Source organism: Suillus subalutaceus (assembly GCF_016647625.1).
Source record: "Suillus subalutaceus strain FC151 chromosome Unknown DFJ58scaffold_66, whole genome shotgun sequence".
Lineage (NCBI taxonomy): Eukaryota > Fungi > Basidiomycota > Agaricomycetes > Boletales > Suillaceae > Suillus > Suillus subalutaceus.
Window position 1 is genome coordinate 189102 of NW_024540315.1, and position 19959 is coordinate 209060.

The 19959-nt window shown below is 48.4% G+C and overlaps 8 protein-coding genes across 8 annotated transcripts; 4 read left to right on the plus strand and 4 right to left on the minus strand.

The window, feature by feature from the left end:
- Positions 1-473: 473 nt before the first annotated feature.
- DFJ58DRAFT_626908 (uncharacterized protein) lies at positions 474-737 on the plus strand (the record flags this gene model as incomplete). The annotated part of the gene is made up of 1 exon (XM_041381126.1): positions 474-737. A coding segment is annotated over one exon (264 nt), but the record flags the coding sequence as incomplete, so codon positions are not given.
- Positions 738-1874: 1137 nt separating this feature from the next.
- DFJ58DRAFT_661660 (uncharacterized protein) lies at positions 1875-2024 on the minus strand (the record flags this gene model as incomplete). Its single annotated transcript, XM_041382234.1, has 1 exon — positions 1875-2024. A coding segment is annotated over one exon (150 nt), but the record flags the coding sequence as incomplete, so codon positions are not given.
- Positions 2025-3982: 1958 nt separating this feature from the next.
- Positions 3983-4583, plus strand: DFJ58DRAFT_728999 (uncharacterized protein; the record flags this gene model as incomplete). Its single annotated transcript, XM_041385675.1, has 2 exons — positions 3983-4187; positions 4246-4583. The coding sequence occupies 2 exons, from the start codon at positions 3983-3985 to the stop codon at positions 4581-4583; spliced, it is 543 nt and encodes a 180-aa protein (XP_041243015.1).
- A 737-nt stretch (positions 4584-5320) lies between these two features.
- DFJ58DRAFT_792871 (uncharacterized protein) lies at positions 5321-5778 on the minus strand. Its single transcript, XM_041390377.1, has 2 exons — positions 5487-5778; positions 5321-5407 (listed from the first exon to the last, which is right to left on the minus strand). The coding sequence occupies exons 1-2, from the start codon at positions 5756-5758 to the stop codon at positions 5380-5382; spliced, it is 300 nt and encodes a 99-aa protein (XP_041243016.1). The 5' UTR covers positions 5759-5778; the 3' UTR covers positions 5321-5379.
- Positions 5779-5973: 195 nt separating this feature from the next.
- On the plus strand, positions 5974-10215 carry DFJ58DRAFT_886637 (uncharacterized protein; the record flags this gene model as incomplete). Its single annotated transcript, XM_041394655.1, has 13 exons — positions 5974-6534; positions 6771-7023; positions 7074-7155; positions 7205-7494; positions 7548-7621; positions 7671-7815; positions 7865-8026; positions 8078-8313; positions 8366-9107; positions 9184-9321; positions 9378-9530; positions 9581-9783; positions 9836-10215. The coding sequence occupies 13 exons, from the start codon at positions 5974-5976 to the stop codon at positions 10139-10141; spliced, it is 3345 nt and encodes a 1114-aa protein (XP_041243017.1). The 3' UTR covers positions 10142-10215.
- On the minus strand, positions 10216-11193 carry DFJ58DRAFT_427026 (uncharacterized protein). Its single transcript, XM_041380354.1, has 2 exons — positions 10471-11193; positions 10216-10418 (listed from the first exon to the last, which is right to left on the minus strand). The coding sequence occupies exons 1-2, from the start codon at positions 10924-10926 to the stop codon at positions 10290-10292; spliced, it is 585 nt and encodes a 194-aa protein (XP_041243018.1). The 5' UTR covers positions 10927-11193; the 3' UTR covers positions 10216-10289.
- Positions 11194-11318: 125 nt separating this feature from the next.
- Positions 11319-14520, minus strand: DFJ58DRAFT_792879 (glycoside hydrolase family 29 protein). Its single transcript, XM_041390378.1, has 15 exons — positions 14253-14520; positions 14083-14206; positions 13968-14027; positions 13859-13913; positions 13187-13804; positions 13096-13129; positions 13009-13040; positions 12889-12958; positions 12725-12835; positions 12512-12672; positions 12281-12461; positions 12132-12228; positions 11882-12077; positions 11720-11831; positions 11319-11660 (listed from the first exon to the last, which is right to left on the minus strand). Exons 1-15 carry the CDS (start codon positions 14475-14477, stop codon positions 11361-11363), a joined length of 2376 nt encoding a protein of 791 aa, XP_041243019.1. The 5' UTR covers positions 14478-14520; the 3' UTR covers positions 11319-11360.
- Positions 14521-16849: 2329 nt separating this feature from the next.
- On the plus strand, positions 16850-18682 carry DFJ58DRAFT_427154 (uncharacterized protein). Its single transcript, XM_041380356.1, has 9 exons — positions 16850-17059; positions 17130-17201; positions 17258-17329; positions 17395-17613; positions 17661-17711; positions 17774-17969; positions 18028-18162; positions 18213-18443; positions 18497-18682. The coding sequence occupies exons 1-9, from the start codon at positions 16982-16984 to the stop codon at positions 18526-18528; spliced, it is 1086 nt and encodes a 361-aa protein (XP_041243020.1). The 5' UTR covers positions 16850-16981; the 3' UTR covers positions 18529-18682.
- Positions 18683-19959: the final 1277 nt, after the last annotated feature.

Below are 19959 nucleotides of genomic sequence, written 5' to 3' on the forward strand. Positions count from 1 at the left end.
CTCTCATGTGGCCTGTGCATGGACCAGTCCATACTGGGACCGTCCATTCATTAGAAGTCTTGCATGAAGACTACAGGACTGCAATGCTACAAGGAAGTCCACAGTCCCCGGCGCAAGCACCACACAGCATCTCGTGGTATCCTCAAGTAGAGGCTGTAGGCAGCTCCGCGACCACCGTGTTTCAATCTCCTTCCCTCCGATCGAGGCCAACGCCATCGGCCCTTCGACATGAAAGCACACCACAATGTTTAGGCTCTCGGCACGATGAAACCGCTATAATAGGTCCACAGACGGCTGGTACGGGGTCAGTTGGCCATGAACCTGCTTCCAAATCACCGCGTCAGAGACGCAGAGCCTCGTGGTCGAGTTATGCCGACCGGCCCGCAAAAGCTCTGCGCTGCAACGGGATTGTCCTTGATGAAGAAGACATTAGGGAGACTAGGGGTATTAATGGCGGTCTCGTTATCACTTATCCCTGTCGCTGGACGCACAACGGGCAGGAATGCGGTATGCACGTTATGGGTGATCGTATACGATTGGCAAGGCATATACAGAGGTGGCACATGGCTCACGCAGCACACAGTCAAAGGCAGGCCCCTTGCCGCTGGGGTGGCTGTGGAAAGGTAATGAAGAGAGAGAACGTCGTCCGACATGTCATCGTCACCCATCTCAAGATGAAATGGTGCTGCTCAGTATGTCGCATCAAGCTATCTCGCGATGATGCCTCTGCGAGGCATTTCGAACGTGTGAAATCCTGCAGGCACGGTGTTGCGACGGTTGAAAGAGGCCCAGAAGCACAGGAGGTGAATGTTTGTCAAGGGGTCGAGTTCTGATCAAACCTCACATCAATTGCCTTAATGCGGACATCTCTCGAGCGAACGATAATTCTATGTTACACGGACAGCGTTGGCGAATATTTGTGATTCGATCATGTGCTGCGGTCGTGGGTCCACCGGTCACCGGTCATGCTTGAATCCGACTCTCCCTCTAATAGATGGACGAGAAGGTTGTATTTTCTACAGTGTCATAGTATAGTAATAATATATACCGTTAATGATATTTATACATTTCACTTGCCTTAGGAGCCCTCCCAGTCAGGATGTGCAATACTGAGTCATACTACTGTAGACAATCCTTTAGAAATGTAGCAACAAACTATCGACTTCTTGTCGCTCAAATTGTAAGTGGGTTAGACTGCTGCACGTGCACCGAAACGTAGAATACTGAAAGCTCACCTTTCAGCATCAGCGATAGTATATAAATCATAGTGGCGGCTCGCCGCCAATCACCGACTCCAATGGGACTGTAGTCAACAATAGCAGACTCAGGCTGTCCAGACAAGCGGCATATGAATGAGCTTGATTAACTTCAACACTTTGATTCCAAACGGAAATAAGAGTAGGGTATGTGCCTGGAATGAGATCAGGATTGTTGTATTCAATGACCGGATGAAGTCCTCGATGTCGGACCACAAGGTCAGGCAACGAGGTAGTGGCACTCTCCTAAAGTAGATGTTTGAGAGCAGCAGCTATATATGAATGTTCGGCCACTCATGTTGTCACACTCTGGATCGGAGACACCCACCCTCAAAGCATTGTTACAACGGACCCGTCGTCGTTTTGTCCACCACAAGCTCCGCAAGATGCTCTTGAAGTACAGTTGGCTCCTCTTCAAATACCCTTTTGACATCAAGCTCATGGTTCCCGAGTACGCGCTCAGACAAGCCAGGTATCACATTGTCGGGACTCTGCAGGATAAAGCGCGTCATTTTCTCGTTCGATATGTATGTTGAAATACAACCGATTGCGATGCTTCGGCCACATGAGGAAGACCCAAATTTATCCGTACGCACTCGAAAATTAGGACCTAACTGGTCAGACTTGAATTTTCAAGGGCCAACAAACACAATGGCTCAGGAGCCCATTGATATCGGCGGGAGTTCGAGGCAACACAGATGCCGTAGACACAACATTCATTTCATGTGCACATATATTGCCATGAGCGACCCACGGTTGCGCCGGATCTGATGGCTAAAAACAAATGTGCTACAAGGCCATTTGCAAGCGCACTTCGACAATGTCGCAAAGCAGTCGGCGCACACGTTCATTGCAGTGGATGCGGGAGGATCGTCGATGATGCCTGCCTTTTCAAGCCTATCAGATCATTAAAAGTATCGTTTTCGAAGAGAAATGATGTAGATACACACTGCAGGATGCCACTCACTTCAACGGACAGCAAGTGCCGTATGTATTATCCGTTCCCGTCTGTTCATTTTCATGCGCTCGCGTGAGGATCCGAGACGCTCCGTCACGAAGCTTTCATACTCTATAGATAGTATCTGTGTAATGAAATGTTCATCAGGTAGAGTGCCAAAGGGAAGTGACAAAGCAGGATATCACACACTTTCAACTTGGGCCAATACCGATTGCAAAAAGATGGCACAATCTCGGATATGACAGGCAAGACCGTTAGTCGTTTTTGAATTATTTAACGGCAGGACGCCCTCTCATAGGCAGATCATGGATACTTACATTCAGAAAGCACATCAATATTAAAATATTAAAATGTTGTAGTCAGTTTACCAAGTATCAAGCGCTTCAGCTTTCCCATCCCCATCAAATTCCCACGAGATTCGTTCGCTTTCTGACAGTCCGCGAAAACCCTCTCCAGTAACTCAGTGGAGTGGGGGAAATATACTCAGGTACGCCAGCGTGCTTACACAAGTGCAACTCAAAAATGTCTCTCAAACAAACCTGGAACAAGAAATGCCCATCATGCATATAGCCTAATCGAAAGGTCTTTGCAACAGAATATCATTTCTCCCTCAGACTCATCACGCTGCATGGCAGTAGTAAAACCAGTCACCGACTCCCTCCAGCATTAAACGCGTTTAATTAATATATCACCAAGAAAATACATCAAAATATTGTCGACCTCGAAGACTGTACAGTGTATTTTTTTTTAGTTCCAATTTCTGTCCTATTTGAGAGTAAACTCTATGAAGGACAATACATTCTAGTCTACTGGACCCCCTGTGTCCTTTCGCATCTCCCAATTCTGTGCAATGTACATATCCCCCATACCTTCGACTATCGGATGACTCGACTGGAAGAGCTTGTCAATGCCATCTATTCCGAGAGGCTGTCATCACATGCATTCGCATTTCAGAACGGGCTACTCGACGTTTGTTTCAACGTACCTGCCGTCGGAGTAACCTTAGTCTCCTCTTTATAAAAGAGGGAATATGTATAACCCTTCCTTCTAAGAGTAACCTGCGTCCTCGCCTGTCCTCATTTCCCTCGCTTGGAATTTGCACACGCACTTGTCACTCACGTAAACAAGCCCCGAAGTAACATGAACGGGTTTTTTAATTCTGCGCACTATGATAGGATACAGTCTCCGAGTGCTAACAGATCACAGAGGAGCTATGAGCCTTGCAAGACAAATGAGTCTGTGGCAGAGACAAGCGGCGCTCGGTGCCTATCCTGCCTCGCCAATCCAAACACAACAGCTCTGTCATCGGCTATCGACAATCCCTTCCCATAGCCATCAGTCTTCTGGAATCCTGGCCGGTTCCCGTGGCATACCTAGATACACTGCGCCCGAGAGTTATAAGTGTTGGTATAGTTGACAATTCCAAATTTGGTACACATACCCGCTTCACCCATGACCATTATGCGTACCCGTGCTGCGCCACCAATGCTTTTTCAATGTTTGATAAATACAGTTGTCACATCGGTATAACGTCAGAGTGCCACCTCGCCGCAGAACGTTCTATGAACGTTGAGGCGTTATTGAAGGATGTCTGAGGGTAGGAAATCCAGTCGCCGGGATCTTTTGAAACAGAGTTCGCGTGTACCTGTATGAATACCAGACAAATTTATGATCCTTAGTCCTCAAGATAAAAGAGCTCTTGACCTATGGCATGACGGACTGACCTGCGCAGCTAAGCATCAATCTGCTTTACCAATTCTTTACGCCCATGCCATTTCCCGCAGAACTCAACATTGATAGCATCATGAACTTGCAGGTCATCTTCGGTGATGGGATTCAGGCCATCGAAGACAATGACCTCGATACTATTTCGCCGTCATCGGCACCACCTCAAGAATACGGTCCTCTGTCCCAAGATTCTGTTGGGATCGTCAATGCCACGACAGATCCTCCTGTCGAACAACTTTCTCCAGGTAGAGTTCGTTATCTTCGCAGCCTTTCATTCAAACGTTTACAATGTGCGACACCCAGACCTAATGTTCGCCGGTTCCGGTAGCCACGTCGTACCGCCCTTCCAGTCATCCGTAAATGGGCATGTCACGGAGAAGCAACCCACATCTGGCTCTTCAGCCAAACGCTACCCGCATCTTTGTCTCCCCATCATGCTCGGAGGTCAGAAGAAAGTGAAGTGCACATGGCCCGGATGCTCGAGCATTCTCAAGAAAGATAGCCACACTCGCCATGTGGACAACATTCATCTCCGCAAGGTTAAGGCTATATGCTCTCGCTGTGGAAGAGGATTCACGCGCACGTACGCGAAGACGAAACATAAACTTACGTGCCCTGGTGCACACTCTACATGTAAATGATGAATCCAGAAAGCCTATCTGTGCTAATTGTGGATCATTTTATTTCACCTAGAACACAACTCCACCTCGATTCTAGCACGAAAATCTATTATAGCCATTCTTTGTATTAAAAAATGCGTACTTACTGAAGTTATCTTTGTTCTCTTAAACACGCCCTCTTGGAACATCCAGACACCCTACGCTCGAGCACGAGTTGCTAGCTTGTGAATCGTCCTGCGTGTTTGACCGGTCGGGTTCTATAATACCGAGTTCTGGGTGAGTGTGAGGTAAACATTGCGACCATAGATGATGGAGCAGGTCTTTGGTGACTGGCGCTTGCTTGCCGTGGCGGGGAGGAGAATCCCAGATGAGGAGGAGCGACATCATGATTAAGCGATAGCAATACACGGGCTATGGTCGCTCGGGATCTCGACCACCTTAAAACGTTATTTCGTACTGGTCTCCAAGACTCGAAGGTGTTGAGCGACAGGTTATTACTCGTTATTCGGTTGGCCCGGTTGGCCACCATAGCCTAAGCAGTTTTGCTCCTTGCGGGTGATTTACTGACGTGCGGGAATGGCCAAATACTGAGAGCTCCTTGATGCATTAGTGGCAGTTAGAGTCGGCGATGAGATGATTATGATGTGATTCTATCAGTGATTCAAACTACGATTTTGGGTGCTCGGAATCGTCAGAATCGTTGAATCGCTTCCAGAGGTGCTTCACGCGATTATGAATCGAGGTCGGTGATAATGCGGACATCAGCGCCAAGATCGGGTCGACACCATGCCCCCCCAAGGCAAAGACCGACCGACCATCAAGGCCAAAACCTCGCAAGAAAGGACCTGCAAAGAACAGTCAAAAGGGGGACAAGAAGTTTGAAGTCGGTGATAGTGCGGACATCAGCACCAAGATCAAGTCGACCCCCCCCAAGGTAAAGACCAACCGACCCAAAACTTCGCAAGAAAAGACCTAAAAGAACGGCCAAAAAGGGACAAGAAGTTCGGAGTCGGTAATAGTGCGGATATCAGCGCCAAGACCGAGTCGAACGTGAACGACGAGCCCGATATTCCAACCCCAGTGACTGCCACTATTAAGGAGTGATCGCAAAGCCCTCCTCCATTTGGACGGACGAGTGGGGTGGCGACGTTTTTTATGTTAAAGCCCCTCGTAAACATGCGTTTGAAGTCCTTCATTCAGTACTTACTGGTCAAATTGTAGACTATGTCAGCCCAGGATGGGCGGTTGTTTAATATTAGTGGAAAGGTACAACCCAAAAAGGAAGTGAATATATATTCTTATGGGCCGCCGCCGGATCGTTTCTATCAATTGCACCGGGTCGAGTTATTACGCCTTGAGCTTGCAGAACTTCGAAACGCCAAACAGAACTTCGGTATAAATCTCGAGCAAGATGTCCAAGTCACGCCGTAATCTTTCTGGTACGGTTGGCAAACGCTCATCCCTAATGACTACCTCCACCTCCAGCGCAACCGCCAGCGATCCGCTTTCCGTCGTTTCAGAGTCCTCCTTCGTGTCTACATCCGCTCATTCAATATTACCGGTCTCGTCTACTCCCGTGCCCCAGGTATATTCATATTCACACCAACGAAGCCCTTCGCCACCAGCTTCGAGCTATTTCCCATCTGTATCCGCTGTACAGAATGGTGAACCACAGCCTACACCAGGCGCTTCTACCCATTTTGCATATAGCACAACCCTTAGAAGACATCATCAACCTAAAGACCCCAGTCTTCAATTATCTTCGAATTTCAGTGACATTACTTCTAGCGAGGGGCTACCACCCCTCTGGCAGAGGGTAAAGGGCCTCGCACGCCGACTCTCGGGTGGGGCTGCGGAAGACCGTTATGAACTAGTGCCAGCGGGAGAACGGGTCGGCCAGTCCTTGAGACTTCGAGAGGATCAAGACAGAAGGGAAACTCCTGCTGCGCGTTTTGCTCGTTGGGCAGTTGAGGTGAGTACACCCTTTCAAATCTATTCATCTTGCGTACGTGTCCCACTGGCAGTGGTCCTATGTATGCAATGTTCTAGAAATCCAGGATGGAAGCTCGGATTTCTTCTGATCGCGCCTATTTAATATCCCTACCTTCGCGTAATCCCCATAAATGGATTTCTCGAAAAGGGTAAAAATAGATGCGGCGGTTCCGTCCGGTATTAGAGTATCAGTAACTAACCAAATTGCCTTCGTAGGACACTCTGGCACACTTCAAAACGTCCTCAGTCTCTGGTCTTCCTAGTTCATCGATTCTAACGCTGCAGGATTTCCATGGATATAATGAATTTTCTGTATCTCTACCTGAACCAGCTCTGCTCAAGTTTGCTAAAACCATTTACGAGAGCCCACTGATCCTGCTCCTATGCGGCAGCGCTGTGATTAGTGCGGTCATGGGAAACATCGACGATGCAATCAGTATCACGGTAGCAGTGCTAATAGTACTGACTGGTGAGCATCTACATTTACGGGACTTTATTGACGTGTCTCATCTTCCCTAGTTGGCTTTGTGCAGGAACAGCGCTCGGAGAAAAGCCTGGAAGCGCTTAACAAGCTCGTACCACACCACTGCCATGTGATCCGGTGCGGCACGAATATTCCGTCAGATGTTCCATTATCTCAACGTTCACAGTGACAAACGTGATATTCACATTCTTGCCAATGAGCTGGTTCCTGGGGATATTGTTGCGCTTTCATCGGGAGACCGTGTTCCTGCGGACATGCGTATCATCACGGCAGTAGACCTCGAAATTGACGAGAGTAGTCTGACTGGTGAGACCAACGCACGTCGAAAGGATTCCGATCCTTGCGTCTCTCAGGTTTCTACGTCTTCAACTGTTTCGAATAGCCCAGAAGAACTAGGAGATGTCGCGCTAGCTGAACGATCATGCATTGGATACATGGGAACTTTGGTTCGGAACGGTGAGTAAATATTAAGAGCGGGCTCCACGAACTTAGTCCCCCACTACTTTAAGGTCGTGGCGTGGGTGTCGTGATCGCCACTGGTACTCAAACAGAGTTTGGTGTGATATTTTCCATGATGCAAGATGTAGGTGTCTTTTGAGCTTTTAATCAGGAGCATGCTCAGCTCCAAACAGGTCGAGGAAAAACGCACGCCTCTTCAATTGAGCATGGATGAGCTGGCCAAGAAGTTGTCGGTTATATCCTTCGGCATTATTGGAGTCATTTGCCTTATTGGCATGTGGCAGCAGCGGCCCTGGTTGGACATGTTCACCATCGGAGGTAGCTGATTCCATTAACGACATCTTTGCTCATTTAACTTTGTACGCAGTATCTCTTGCGGTAGCAGCCATCCCGGAGGGCCTCCCCATCGTCACGACTGTCACGTTAGCTCTTGGTGTGCTAAGGATGTCGAAGAGAAAGGCTATCGTAAAAAAACTTCATTCTGTCGAAGCTTTGGGCTGCATTTCTGTCATTTGTTCTGACAAGACCGGTCAGTTAATAATTGCATCATCTTTGTCTTTTGTTACAATTGATGTTACAGGCACTTTGACAAAGAATGAACAGACCGTCACAGAGATGTATGTCGTCGATGAGAACATTCACGTCGATGGCCCTCGGTCAACGATATCCCCGGCGGTTAGGAAGCTTCTGGAAATCGGCTCTTTGTGCAACAATTCCTCGATGGCTAAGGATGGCGAGGGCAAATACGTTGGACAATCAACCGACGTGGCATTGATAAATGTTCTGTCCTCATTCAATATACCAGATCAACGGCAGGTAGGTTTGCAGCAACGGCGTCATCAGTGTTTTATACTAAAATTGGTCAAAGTCCTTCATCCGGCTTTCGGAAAAACCTTTCAACTCGGAACAAAAGTACATGGCCGTCAGCGGTATTCACTCACACTCCACAACTATCTATTCAGGTTCTCCTAGCGAGATATATTACATCAAGGGTTCTATCGACGCCATCTTGGATCGTTGCAAATACTACTTTATTACGGACAGCTCAATATCTGCCTTGGACGCTGGCACGCGCAGCGTCATACTGAACAACGCTCAAGCAACAGCGTCGCGGGGCCTTCGGGTAATTGCCATGGCGTATGGATACGGATCTATCGATTCTCCTCGCCAGGATTCTGCACAACCACAGCACCGCGCCACCCAGTCAGTGCCAGTGTCGCGAACCCCAGTGCCTGATGAGGACAAGACCAATCTGGTCTTTGTTGGGTTCCAGGCCATGTTTGATCCCCCACGCAAGGGAGTTGCGGATGCTATCGGCTTGCTCCAGAACGGCGGGGTACAAGTTGTTATGATCACCGGAGATGCTGAGCAGACAGCCTTGGCTATCGCCCAAAAACTGGGGCTCCGCGTTGGTCCTGCACATGCTCGCGATGGCCAGCTCCGCAAATATTGCTTGACTGGAAAGGATCTCGACCAGATGAGCAAATCACAGCTCATCGAGCGGGTAGGCAGCGTGAGCGTGTTCGCGCGGACAACACCGCGACACAAAATGGCGATTGTCGAAGCCTTCCAAGCTCGTGGAGCTGTTGTGGCTATGACTGGGGACGGGGGTGAGTGCTGTCTATATCATGCCATGAGCATGCTTATATTGATTCTGCCTATTTTTTCTTCGGCCTGTTTCGCTAGTCAATGACGCGCCAGCGCTTAAAATGGCTGACATTGGTGTGTCGATGGGGAAAAGTGGTACCGACGTCGCGAAGGAAGCCGCTGATGCTATCCTCGTGGATGACAATTTCAGCACAATATTACCTGCTGTCGAGGAGGGTGAGCAATCTACTCTTCCAATCATGGTCACGTAACTATTGAAAGCGCTTCTGAAGGCAAATCTATCTTTCACAACATCCAAAACTTCTTGTCTTTCCAGCTCAGTACAGCTGCCGCTGCATTGACGCTCATTACACTCAGTACGCTGTTTGGGTTCAGCAACCCGCTCAACGCTATGCAGATACTTTTCATTAATATTTTGATGGACGGTATGTTCTTTGGGTCGCCCTCGAATAACGAATGTCTGATTTAGTTCCAGGTCCTCCAAGTCAATCGTTAGGCGTCGACCCAATAGATCCAGCAGTCATGCGAAGACCTCCACGGAAGAAAAACGAGCCGGTAATCACTAAACGCCTGTTATACCGCGTCCTTTTCTCGGCAGCTACCATTGTCTGTGGAACCTCTTACATTTATACCATTGCGCTTGGTGATGATCTTGTTTCGAGGCGGGAACAAACCATGGTCGGTTCTTGGACTCCTGAATTCTACTTACCACAACTTACATGTTGAATAGACTTTCACGTGCTTCGTCTTCCTTGACCTCGTGTCTGCAGTGCAGAACCGCGGTCTCGGATGTGGCCTGATACAAAACAAGATGCTTGTGACAACCGTATCGATATCATTCTTTGTCCAACTGACACTCGTTTATGTTCCCTTCATGCAAGCAATCTTCCAGACAGATGCTCTTGGGGGGCAGGACATCTTGACCATCTTACTCATAGCTGCAACGTCTTTTGTGCTGCATGAGGGGCGGAGACGTTTCGAGAGAGCGGTCGAGTCAGACGAATCATATGCTAACATCGCGGAAGAGATGGCGTGATCTCTCTTTGATAGAGACTAGATATCTATACACGAATATATAACGGATGGATAACTATATGGTTTACATAGCATTACACATTATAAACTTGTACACACTTGAGATCAAACTACCACGCATAACTACCGCACAATTGGAAGCATCTAAACTAAGTCATCACTTTGTAGGGAGTGAAGGCTGGGGGAATGATCGTCCAGGACGGCGCGCCAGGAGGAACTGCTTGCGGAGCGGCGCCAGTCGCAAGACGAGATTGTGAGTAGCATTCTGTACGGAGTTCCTGGACAAATAGGTCAGTGATGTAAGCAATGTTGACAAGAAAGCGGACGTACCTCAAAACTCCATGATCGAAGACCTGGTGTCGCCGAGATACTCTGAAATATGTCGGGAATACCTTGATGCTCTTGCGCCACTTCATCGGTGCAAATTTGCATGTCGTGTGACATGGTGGTGCCATCGCAGGAAATGGGATCGACCAGACGAGTGGCAGCATGACCTTGAACGGTGCCTGTGGGCATCGCGCGTGCTCGAGCAGGAAGGGGAATGATTGCTCTCTTGGGAATAGCACCCTGCCAAACCGCAGCTGCCTTCGAGATGAAAATACCCTCATCATCTTCTGCAATTTCAAAAGATAGGTTCAAGGGGATATCTTTGCCTCCTGCACCGGCCAGCTGAGAGGATTCTGGAGACGTGTAGTAGTGGCTGTAACCGCTGATTGATGTTAGGTTTGGTGTATCGGGTGAGACGGTCAGGCCGAGCGTTCCGCAATGCGCAGATTGCAAAGACATGGTGGAGATATTTGGGGATTAAGCGACTGAAAGATTGTTTTGCTGTACGCTAGATTTTATAGGTGATGTCAAAGGAAGCTGCTATAGTGGATTAACGTCAATTATTAGTTCGCTCCAATCGGTAATGAAGAAGAATGAGATAACGCAATAAAGCACCTCATTTACAAGGCATAAGGGACCGGAAAAAGGCCAATTGGTCAATGGAGCTGGCGACGTCCACACATTGTATGGCGTGATATGTACACGGTTGTGGAATCTGGATGGACCCAGACAACAAAAAAATGGTCGCATCGTCCGTGACTCCGTGACTTGGTGGGTCAATCACGTGACACGCTGATAACTACAACATTTGCACGTGGCATCCTCAACTATGTAGGTCACCAGTGGACGTTTAGGCGTTGGACCATCAGACATTAGTGCTATTAGTCCTACATTCACCCGGAATATATCACCTGGAATGCCCAGGCATAATCTACCTGGTCGACTTGATCCTGAGGCACTACTATGGTCAAGACACCCGATTCATCAATGTTCCACTGAAGGCTCTGCGAATTCCTTGATGGCCCCAGCAGCACAACATTGTCACCCTCCTGAATCGGTAGCGCCACGTCACCCGCATCCACCGTCACTTGCCCATCGCTCGGCTTGTTGAATGCGATGATGCAAAATGATTTTGGTGTGGTGAGAAACCTAAATGATCCCGTCGGATCTTGGGACCCTTGGTACCAGTAATCCTGATGCGCACACGTTTCATCTGAATAAAGGATTGCCAAAAGGGGTGTTCGTGACTTACCGTTGCATAGACACAGTCACCTGCATACTTCAGCCATTTACCAGCAGCGAGGAGGTTGTCTGCCATTGGTGCAATGATGTCACCCTCCGCGGTGGGACCAACATCGAGTAAACTGTGAAATGAAATAAAACAACTAGCAAGGCGATAGATGCTATTTCTCACTAGTTTCCATTCTTGCTCACAATATCGACCAGTGTTTGGATGATGGTCGTTCCATTCTTGTACTCGCTCGCATTGGTGGCAGTATTCAGACCGTAGCTATTCGGGTCCATCCCTTCGCTCGTCTCCCAGCGGCGAGTGGACAGGGAACCGAACGTTGTATACTCTGGTGTGTCAAAGTCCGGAACCGCACCACAACCTTGAGTGGGTATGCATCAGGCGTGCTTAAAACTTCGCAGCAAAGACAACTTACGATCATTCATGGTAACCTGATAGCCATTCTGCATTGCCTTGTTATAGAATTGTGCAGCAAAATCCAACGTCTTATTGGGGCCTCCGATATCGCACCACTAGTAGGGCCCGTCAGCGCATGCTGAGAAGTCGGTATAATAACGAGCTAACCATGATTTCCGTGTCATAGCTCAGCGCCAAAGACAGCATCTGGGGGTATTGCAAATCCTCGACGTAGTCGCTTATATTCAATATTCCTGTATAAGGCTCCAGCTCAGACGCATTGAATGCGTTGTGCGCCAAGCCTCCTGGCCATAAACCAAGCCCATACCTGGAGTAGTCTGGATTGAACCTGCAGGAGATTAGAAACAGGAGCCATACTCGCGGTATCAACACTCTTACCATTCGGGAAGTGAGTAGTACGTTCCCCGATGAATGTCGGGATAATCCGATTTGGCGGTGTCCATGAGCTCTTTGACAAAGTCACGATGTGGGTTAAGGTGTACGCTACTTCTATGTGTGGTATTTTTCGTATCAAACAGTCCGTAACCATCGTGATGTTTCTGCAATGCGGCATGGTCAGACTTGATTGACAAACGACAAAGAAGTTCGCACGGTAACGATAACAAAGTATTTCGCCCCAGCTTCGGTGAACAGATCTAACCAGGCACTTGGATTCCAAGTAGACGCCGTGAAGTTAGCGATAAAGTCATCGTATACGACATCCTGCAGTCCACAGTCATGGACGTTAATGCTGACTGAAAGCTCATTATGCTTACCTTCCCATAAGTGTCCAGGTGATGTACCCACGTCGGCGAGTTGGAGTTTGGGGGATTATGGAGTTCCCAGCTGCTCTTGTGTCAGAATGACCTGCCGCATATAATTGAGAACATCCTTACTCATACCACTCTGCAGTTGTACTAGGTGGGCCCTATCTAAAATGCATCAACCAACGTGAGCGTCACTGACAGCGCAAACATACTTACCCAAGCGGAGACACTGTAGATGCCCCAGTGAATGCTGCAAATGCATGAGTCCATGGATGATTTGAATCCTTAGGAATCATCTAGTACTTACAATATTCCATACTTCGCCTGGTTCCACCAAGTGGGCGTCTCATGTGTGCTCAGCACATCAGCGTCCGCTGTCCATTCGGTCCGCAGCGGGACGATGGGCCAGCCCACGGAAGTCCCAACGATATTCCCAATTTCATCTTTGATCGTGACTGTCGCATTTCCCGTCCCGTTGTTGTTGAGAACAAGGACGTCCACGCGAGCCTGGTCTGCGGGAACCAGGCGATACACGAGGCCAGGCGTGACTGTGAAGACCCCCTCGCCTACTACTGAGATCTCATATCGCGAGTTTATGGATGCGTTCGAGGAGGTCGCGTGACTCCCTGGGAGTAGATTCGCAAGGGTGATGGCGACGGCTTGAGCTCGCTGCCCATTGACGTCCTCCCACCTCGTGCTGAATTGGGCACTACGAACAGAGAGCTGGGGCACCAGAAGACCACTGGAGAGTTCAAAAGAAGGTGTCATAGAGAGTGCGAATATATGGAGTCTGTCCGAAGTAGAAGACGTATTTGGGAGTGTGATACTCTCAAGCGGCGCACGAGATGGTACGGATAGCGATATTTGGAATATTTGGCTAGAATTCCAGTTTTTATTGGATGAATATTCTTCGAAATGATATGGTCTGTTATGGGTCAACAGTCAGTATAAGTTGGCGAAGACAATGCACGTTTTTTACATTCGAATTTCTCCCCAGTTGAGAATAGGCCATCTCCACCAGCCTTTCCCGGTGACTAAACGCTGGCAATGAGCTGGCAGAGTTTGCGCAGGGGTTAAGGGAAACGAACATTTCAAGTACTTAACTGAGTTATCCGCATAGTTCAGGCTGAACGTTCCACTTAATCCATCTGCGAATTCAAGTCAACGCGTGAGAGGATGCGGATAGCTGACTGCACTTCCTACCCGAACTATCCCCTGCATATACGATGTGCAACTCATGAACATAGGTTGCGTTCGAAAGTTTCACAACTTGTCCTTCAGCAATGACATTGTCTTGGCTTTGGCCCCAAGTCGATGGTAGGTCATACTGAAGATCGCTGAGTGAATAGACAACTCGTCATCGTGATCCTCACCAAGATTCCATTATACAACCATGGACCCTCAGGTAAATACTCTGCTGCATATGTAGCGCCATTCCCATCGAAGTTGCCAGTGGTACCATTTAACGAAGCAGCTTGGTTATTGAAGAGATCGCTTAGTGGAATGACAGCAGATGGAAATGTGACGAGGGATGACTTTACAGTGCGAAAGTAGGAGAGTAAAGCCCCGCACAGCAATGGTACACCAAAGACTCTCATAGCGGCCTCGAAGGGGGGCCGCTTCGCGAGGGTGCATACCTTTTCTATCCACAGCTAGGCAAAATATCGGTGTTATGTCATTCGCATAAACAATACTATTTGACCATGGTCACAGTAGCCTGTCATGTTCATGATATATGTTTCTTCCATATGTTACGAGGGTCGGCAAGAAGCGTATCTGATGATTGTGGTTTAATTTCAAGTCGAGTACACGACACGCTGAAATGATTCGGAGAAGACGAGAATGACGTTCGACGTGGCCGCGCTCAACGGTTTCGATTACGCCGCTGTTAGAAAGGCTTCAAGTTACTGTGCGAAATGTGGCAAACAGCCTTTGAAGTTTCAACCTTGAAATTTTGAAGCGTCCAACTGAGCTGAGAGATATCTCAGAAATGGCTGGAGAAATCAAAGCATGATAGATCAGGCGGGGGCACTGATCAGTGAATTCATGAGTCTATGACATTTAATTAGTTATTTGATGGTCTGTGAACAAAGGAATGTGAAGTCCCATACACTGAAACAGTGGACCGGGATCTGACACAACTGAAGAGGAGTACCAAAGAAACAGGAAGTAAATCGCCAGCGAGCGCACACATAAACGCACAAGCATTTGGAACCCGACAGATGCGAACTAACCACGAGAGTAAAGAATCATGCTTAAGGAGTTGGGGAGAAAGCCGGCAGAATGGGCGCAGCTTAGAAGCATGGGAAAATTTGGACCTTTATCTTTGCAGCCTGCTCGAACATGTTCGAGTTCTAAAACACATCTACTGATTCTACCTCCCGCCACTGAGATTCTGCAAGAATACCTTCTTGTTCAGCGACGCTTCGTGACTCCTCGAGATGAGCTAACCTCAATTTAATCATCTTCTGGGCGACAACTTGTCCGTGATCATATAGTCATGATATAGAGGTAGTGAGATTTGCCTAATGTGCTACTTTATGAAAGAGTAAATACGATACTTACCTCCCAGTCGCCCCAGAACAGACATATCTCGTTTCCAACACAACAACTCTAATCCATCAGCACTTCCACTATCCACGATCCTCCTCGCAAACCACGTCCGAATAATACCCGAGCCAACAACGACAAAGCCAGCATGCATCAGAAACGTGAGTGGCGATGGTTAAGGGTGGGTAGAACCAAAATGAGCAGCTGGGGTTTGGGAGTGGGAGCCCTGGACAGTGCTGGATGCGTGCTTGGAGGGTTTGGATGGTGTGGAGGTCGTCAAGGAATTCAGTTAATGCTAGGTGGATGAGGGAGTGTGTTGCATATCGCGGGTAGGAAGGAATCAATGCGGTTGTGGCGCACTTGCAGTTTGTCGTGTTTTATGATTTCCTTGCAAGTTCGGAGCTGTTCGCGCTCCATAGCTCGATATTTATTCGCCCTATATGTTGCGGACTCTATCGTATACACCAAGTCCATTGCCTGCGTGTATCCATCATCATCAACATCGTCACCAACCTAGTAAACTGACTCACCTACCTGCGCGTCGACAGTATCTGTTATCGTAGGACTTCGTATCCGTGGGTTAACAATATCACACTCGCGGTAGGATGTACTTGCCTGGAACACTTCTTGTGGAGCATCGGTGCCTTGGTAAACATTGTTCTTGAAAGACGTTGGGAGAAAAAGGACATGCAGCACGAATTTCGTAGTAGATGTCGTGGATTTCGTAAGAAAGCGGAAGAGGGGAATGTATACTTGAGGAATAGTCAGGATGATCTAGGTATTCGAGTCAAATGAAGAATGAGGACTGATCCTGTCCTAGAACTGCGTTAGTAGCAGTGCAATGGAGAGCCCAGGACACACGGATACGGCAACGATGTTGGACTTTTGCACCCTGGCGCTGACGACGTGGATGATGGAGTTGTCTGTCTTGGGTACCTGCCTGGCTGACGGGAGTGCATCTAGTACACGTGGTGGATGGAAACGACCATTTAAGGGGAGCACCAGCCTTCTTGGTGGAAAAGTGGATGTGGCTTGAAGATTGAGGCCTAGGACTAAGAGGGTGCGGTAACTGCATGCCGTTGATTATGCATAATACTGTTGGGTGGGTGAGACGAGGAGAAGAGAGAGAATCAAGAATGATACATCATGTTTTGGGTTAGTACTAGTACAGCAGTTCAGTCTGACGGCCGATTGAACGGACGAAAAGCAGTTTTTATGACGTATAAACACTCTGCAGGTCGGCCTGCTACGCACTCTGCATAGTGAGGAAATATAGAGTCAGTTTGAGGCTTTGAGGTTTGCGATCGAGGATGTGCTTCATTAAGGTAGCATGTTACAAGCACTGCCGAGCAACTACCGTGGCTATTTTTGTCACAATCATCGGGCAGGCCGTCGGCCCATCAGAAGAACGCGGTCGAACTTCAAATGCTTAGCGCTTAGCGCTTGCAACACTGGAACAAATATTGCCTCGAGGCGTTAATGGCTTGTTATTTCATATAAATGATATGGGACTAGATCTTATTTTACACCACTTCAACTACTAGTATTCACAATGAGCAAAGGCAAATCGTCGAGAGGTTCGACTCAACAAACCCATAATTCTAACGAAACAACAGCAGGTGAAGGTCCGGTACGTAGCTCATGAGGATCACATAGTTCACTCCACTCCAAATACTGACATTGACGCATCCTTCGTCTAGCATCGAACCCGTGGCAAAGTCAATCGTTTTTTAGGGAAGGTCAAGGACGGTGTAAACAAGTTAAGACCCTCTGTGAGTCCACGAGCATCGTAGTGACTGTCCTGGAATACGGCTAAGATTGGCATAAGCGCTCGAAGGATTCCCGCAGTCGCAGCCCTGTTCCCCCGAATGTCAATCAAGAAGGTGTTTCAACGACCTCGGTAAGTTCTCATACTTGCCCTCCAGTTTCTGCGCTCTCTAAATTCTGGTGGTCGTGCACGTTCAGGCGGCTCCGTCTGGTGTGGAGGTGGAGGCTGATACCCGATCGGCGCTTCAGGTTACTCAAGAAGCTGTAGAGGTCATGCATTCACTTTCGGGACATGCGACAACCGTGATCTCCCTTGTTCAAGGCGCACAAGAGGATCTCGATACTGCGGACAAGTTCCAGGACACTTATCTCAAACCTCTCAAGATATTCGACGATGTTATCGGGAAGATCGCGGATGTATGGACCTTCCTCTCGATGAGAACCGAACTAATATAGTCTCACAGCTACATCCTTATGCAAAGATGGCTCTGGGCGTGTTGTCTTGTGCAGCCAAAGTACGCTTTCATTTTCTCTCTCTCTATCTCAGCCCACTGTGGCTCAACAATCAATTGTACAGATTATTCTAGCGCAAGTGGATTGCGACAGAGCGGTACGCGAACTTCTCGAGAAGTCGTGCCAGGTTTACAGCTTCATAACACAAGACGAGATGATTGGTAAAATCTCGTCGATGCACGCTGTCCTTGGAAAGATTTCTCAGCAGACCCGTGAATGTGCTCAATTTATCAAAGATTATTCGGAGACCAAGAACTTTTGTGAGTCTTAACAAGCTGTTGCACTCTGTACCGTCTCAAGCTTCTACCATTATCACAGGGAAGAGACTTGGAAAGAACGTCTTCGTGGAAACGAAAGATACGATCAAAAAGTACAGTGACGTGTTCAATACGCTCATGGAAAATTTCCGGGACCAGATTTTTCACGACGTGGCCATACACGTCCACCGTATGGGTAAGGGTTCAGACGTCCTTGTGACTTCACATATATCCATATCTTTTCAGAAGAAACATTGGACCTCAGCGGTATGACTTATGCAGATGGTGCGGGACTAGATACCGGAAAAGAATGCCTTGAAGGGACCCGCACGGAAATCCTTTCCCAGATTGCGGAATGGGTCAACAGCACTGGGGACAACGTTCCACGCGTGCTGTGGCTATCTGGCCCTGCAGGTAAGGGCAAATCGGCCATCGCCCACACCATTGCTAAGTGGTTCAACGACGTGGGAGGGCTTGGTTCGTGCTACTGTTTTGACCGCCAGCGAGAAGCAGATCGTCGCCATGAGAAGATCTTTTCCACGATCGCGCTCGACCTGGCTGACCGTGATCCGGAGATGAGGCGGGAATTGGCAAATGCAGTTAAGACCGCGAATTCGCTGAAGAAGACAGCGGATATCGTCCAGCAATGGCAGAAGCTTCTTATCGAACCACTGAAGAAGTCATCTGGGTCAACTGGGGAACCCATCGTGATCGTGATCGATGCACTAGACGAGAGCGGTAGAGCAGAGACACGGAAAGGCCTCCTCCGCATTCTAGCTGGCAAACATCAAAACCCTGACGTTCCCAAAATCACAGACCTCCCAGACAACTTCCGCTTCATCGTTACCTCTCGCCCGCTTGGTGACATCAATGACGAGTTTCGTGGTGCTCAGCATATTCGACAGATGTCGATGGATGGCATTCCACGAGAATTTGCAGAGCGCGACATCCGTGCTTACGTATCCAAGGAATTGGAAGGGCCTGATTTCCAGGATAGAGAGTTCGCAGTCCTCGCTGAGAAAGCCGATGGTCTTTTCGAGTGGGCGCGTCTCGCCTGCAGATATATCAAAGAGTCCAATATGGTATCCCCAAAGGTTTGCTACGAGGGTGTGGTGTCACGTGATGCTGCTGAGGGAAGCCCGCTATTGCACGACATGTATCGCCTCATTTTAGAAGATATCATTATCGGGGATCCATCTTTGCATTCGCAGAAACAGCGTTCGACTGCATTGGCGATATTTCGCTCAGTGATGGGACAAATACTAGTCACAGCTGAACCACTTCCTTTAGCTTCCCTGAATGCCATGAGGCGCCATTTTCCAACGCAAGAGGACAATTTTGACATGGAGTTTGTGGTAAAAAGGATGGGCTCCCTCCTCAGCGGCACCGCCACCCCCAGATTCCCCAATCCGACCCCTTCACGCATCTTTCCACGATTTCTTGACGGACGAACGATCCAGTGGAGAGTTTTTCATCGACCTGTCTAAGGCGCAACGCGACCTTGCATTCGCATCACTTCGAGTGATGAAAGACGGTCTTCGCTTCAATATCTGTGATTTAAAGTCATCGTATCTGCCTAATAGCGAAGATCCCGGGCTGCAAGAACGAGTCCAAAAATGCATCTCCCCACATCTGTCATATTCATCTCGATTTTGGATGTCGCACGTACGAACCACAGCCTTCGAAAAGGAACTCGCGAAAGAAGTGAAACTGTTATTTGACCACGAGCGGGTGTTTTTCTGGTTGGAGTCACTCGCCCTGACCAATGCGCTCAGCGGTGCAGTTCGTGCCCTTCCACCCATTGCCCAGTGGCTGAAAGTGAGCACATTGCTACTATGTGTCAGATAAAGCGCTCATGCTCAACTACAGGGCGATTCCGAATTCAAAGATGTCTCGTCGACTGCAATGGACGTACAGAGGTTCATTCAAGTCTTCGGCGGCATGATTTTACACAGCACACCACATCTGTATATATCAGCACTCTCATTCTCGC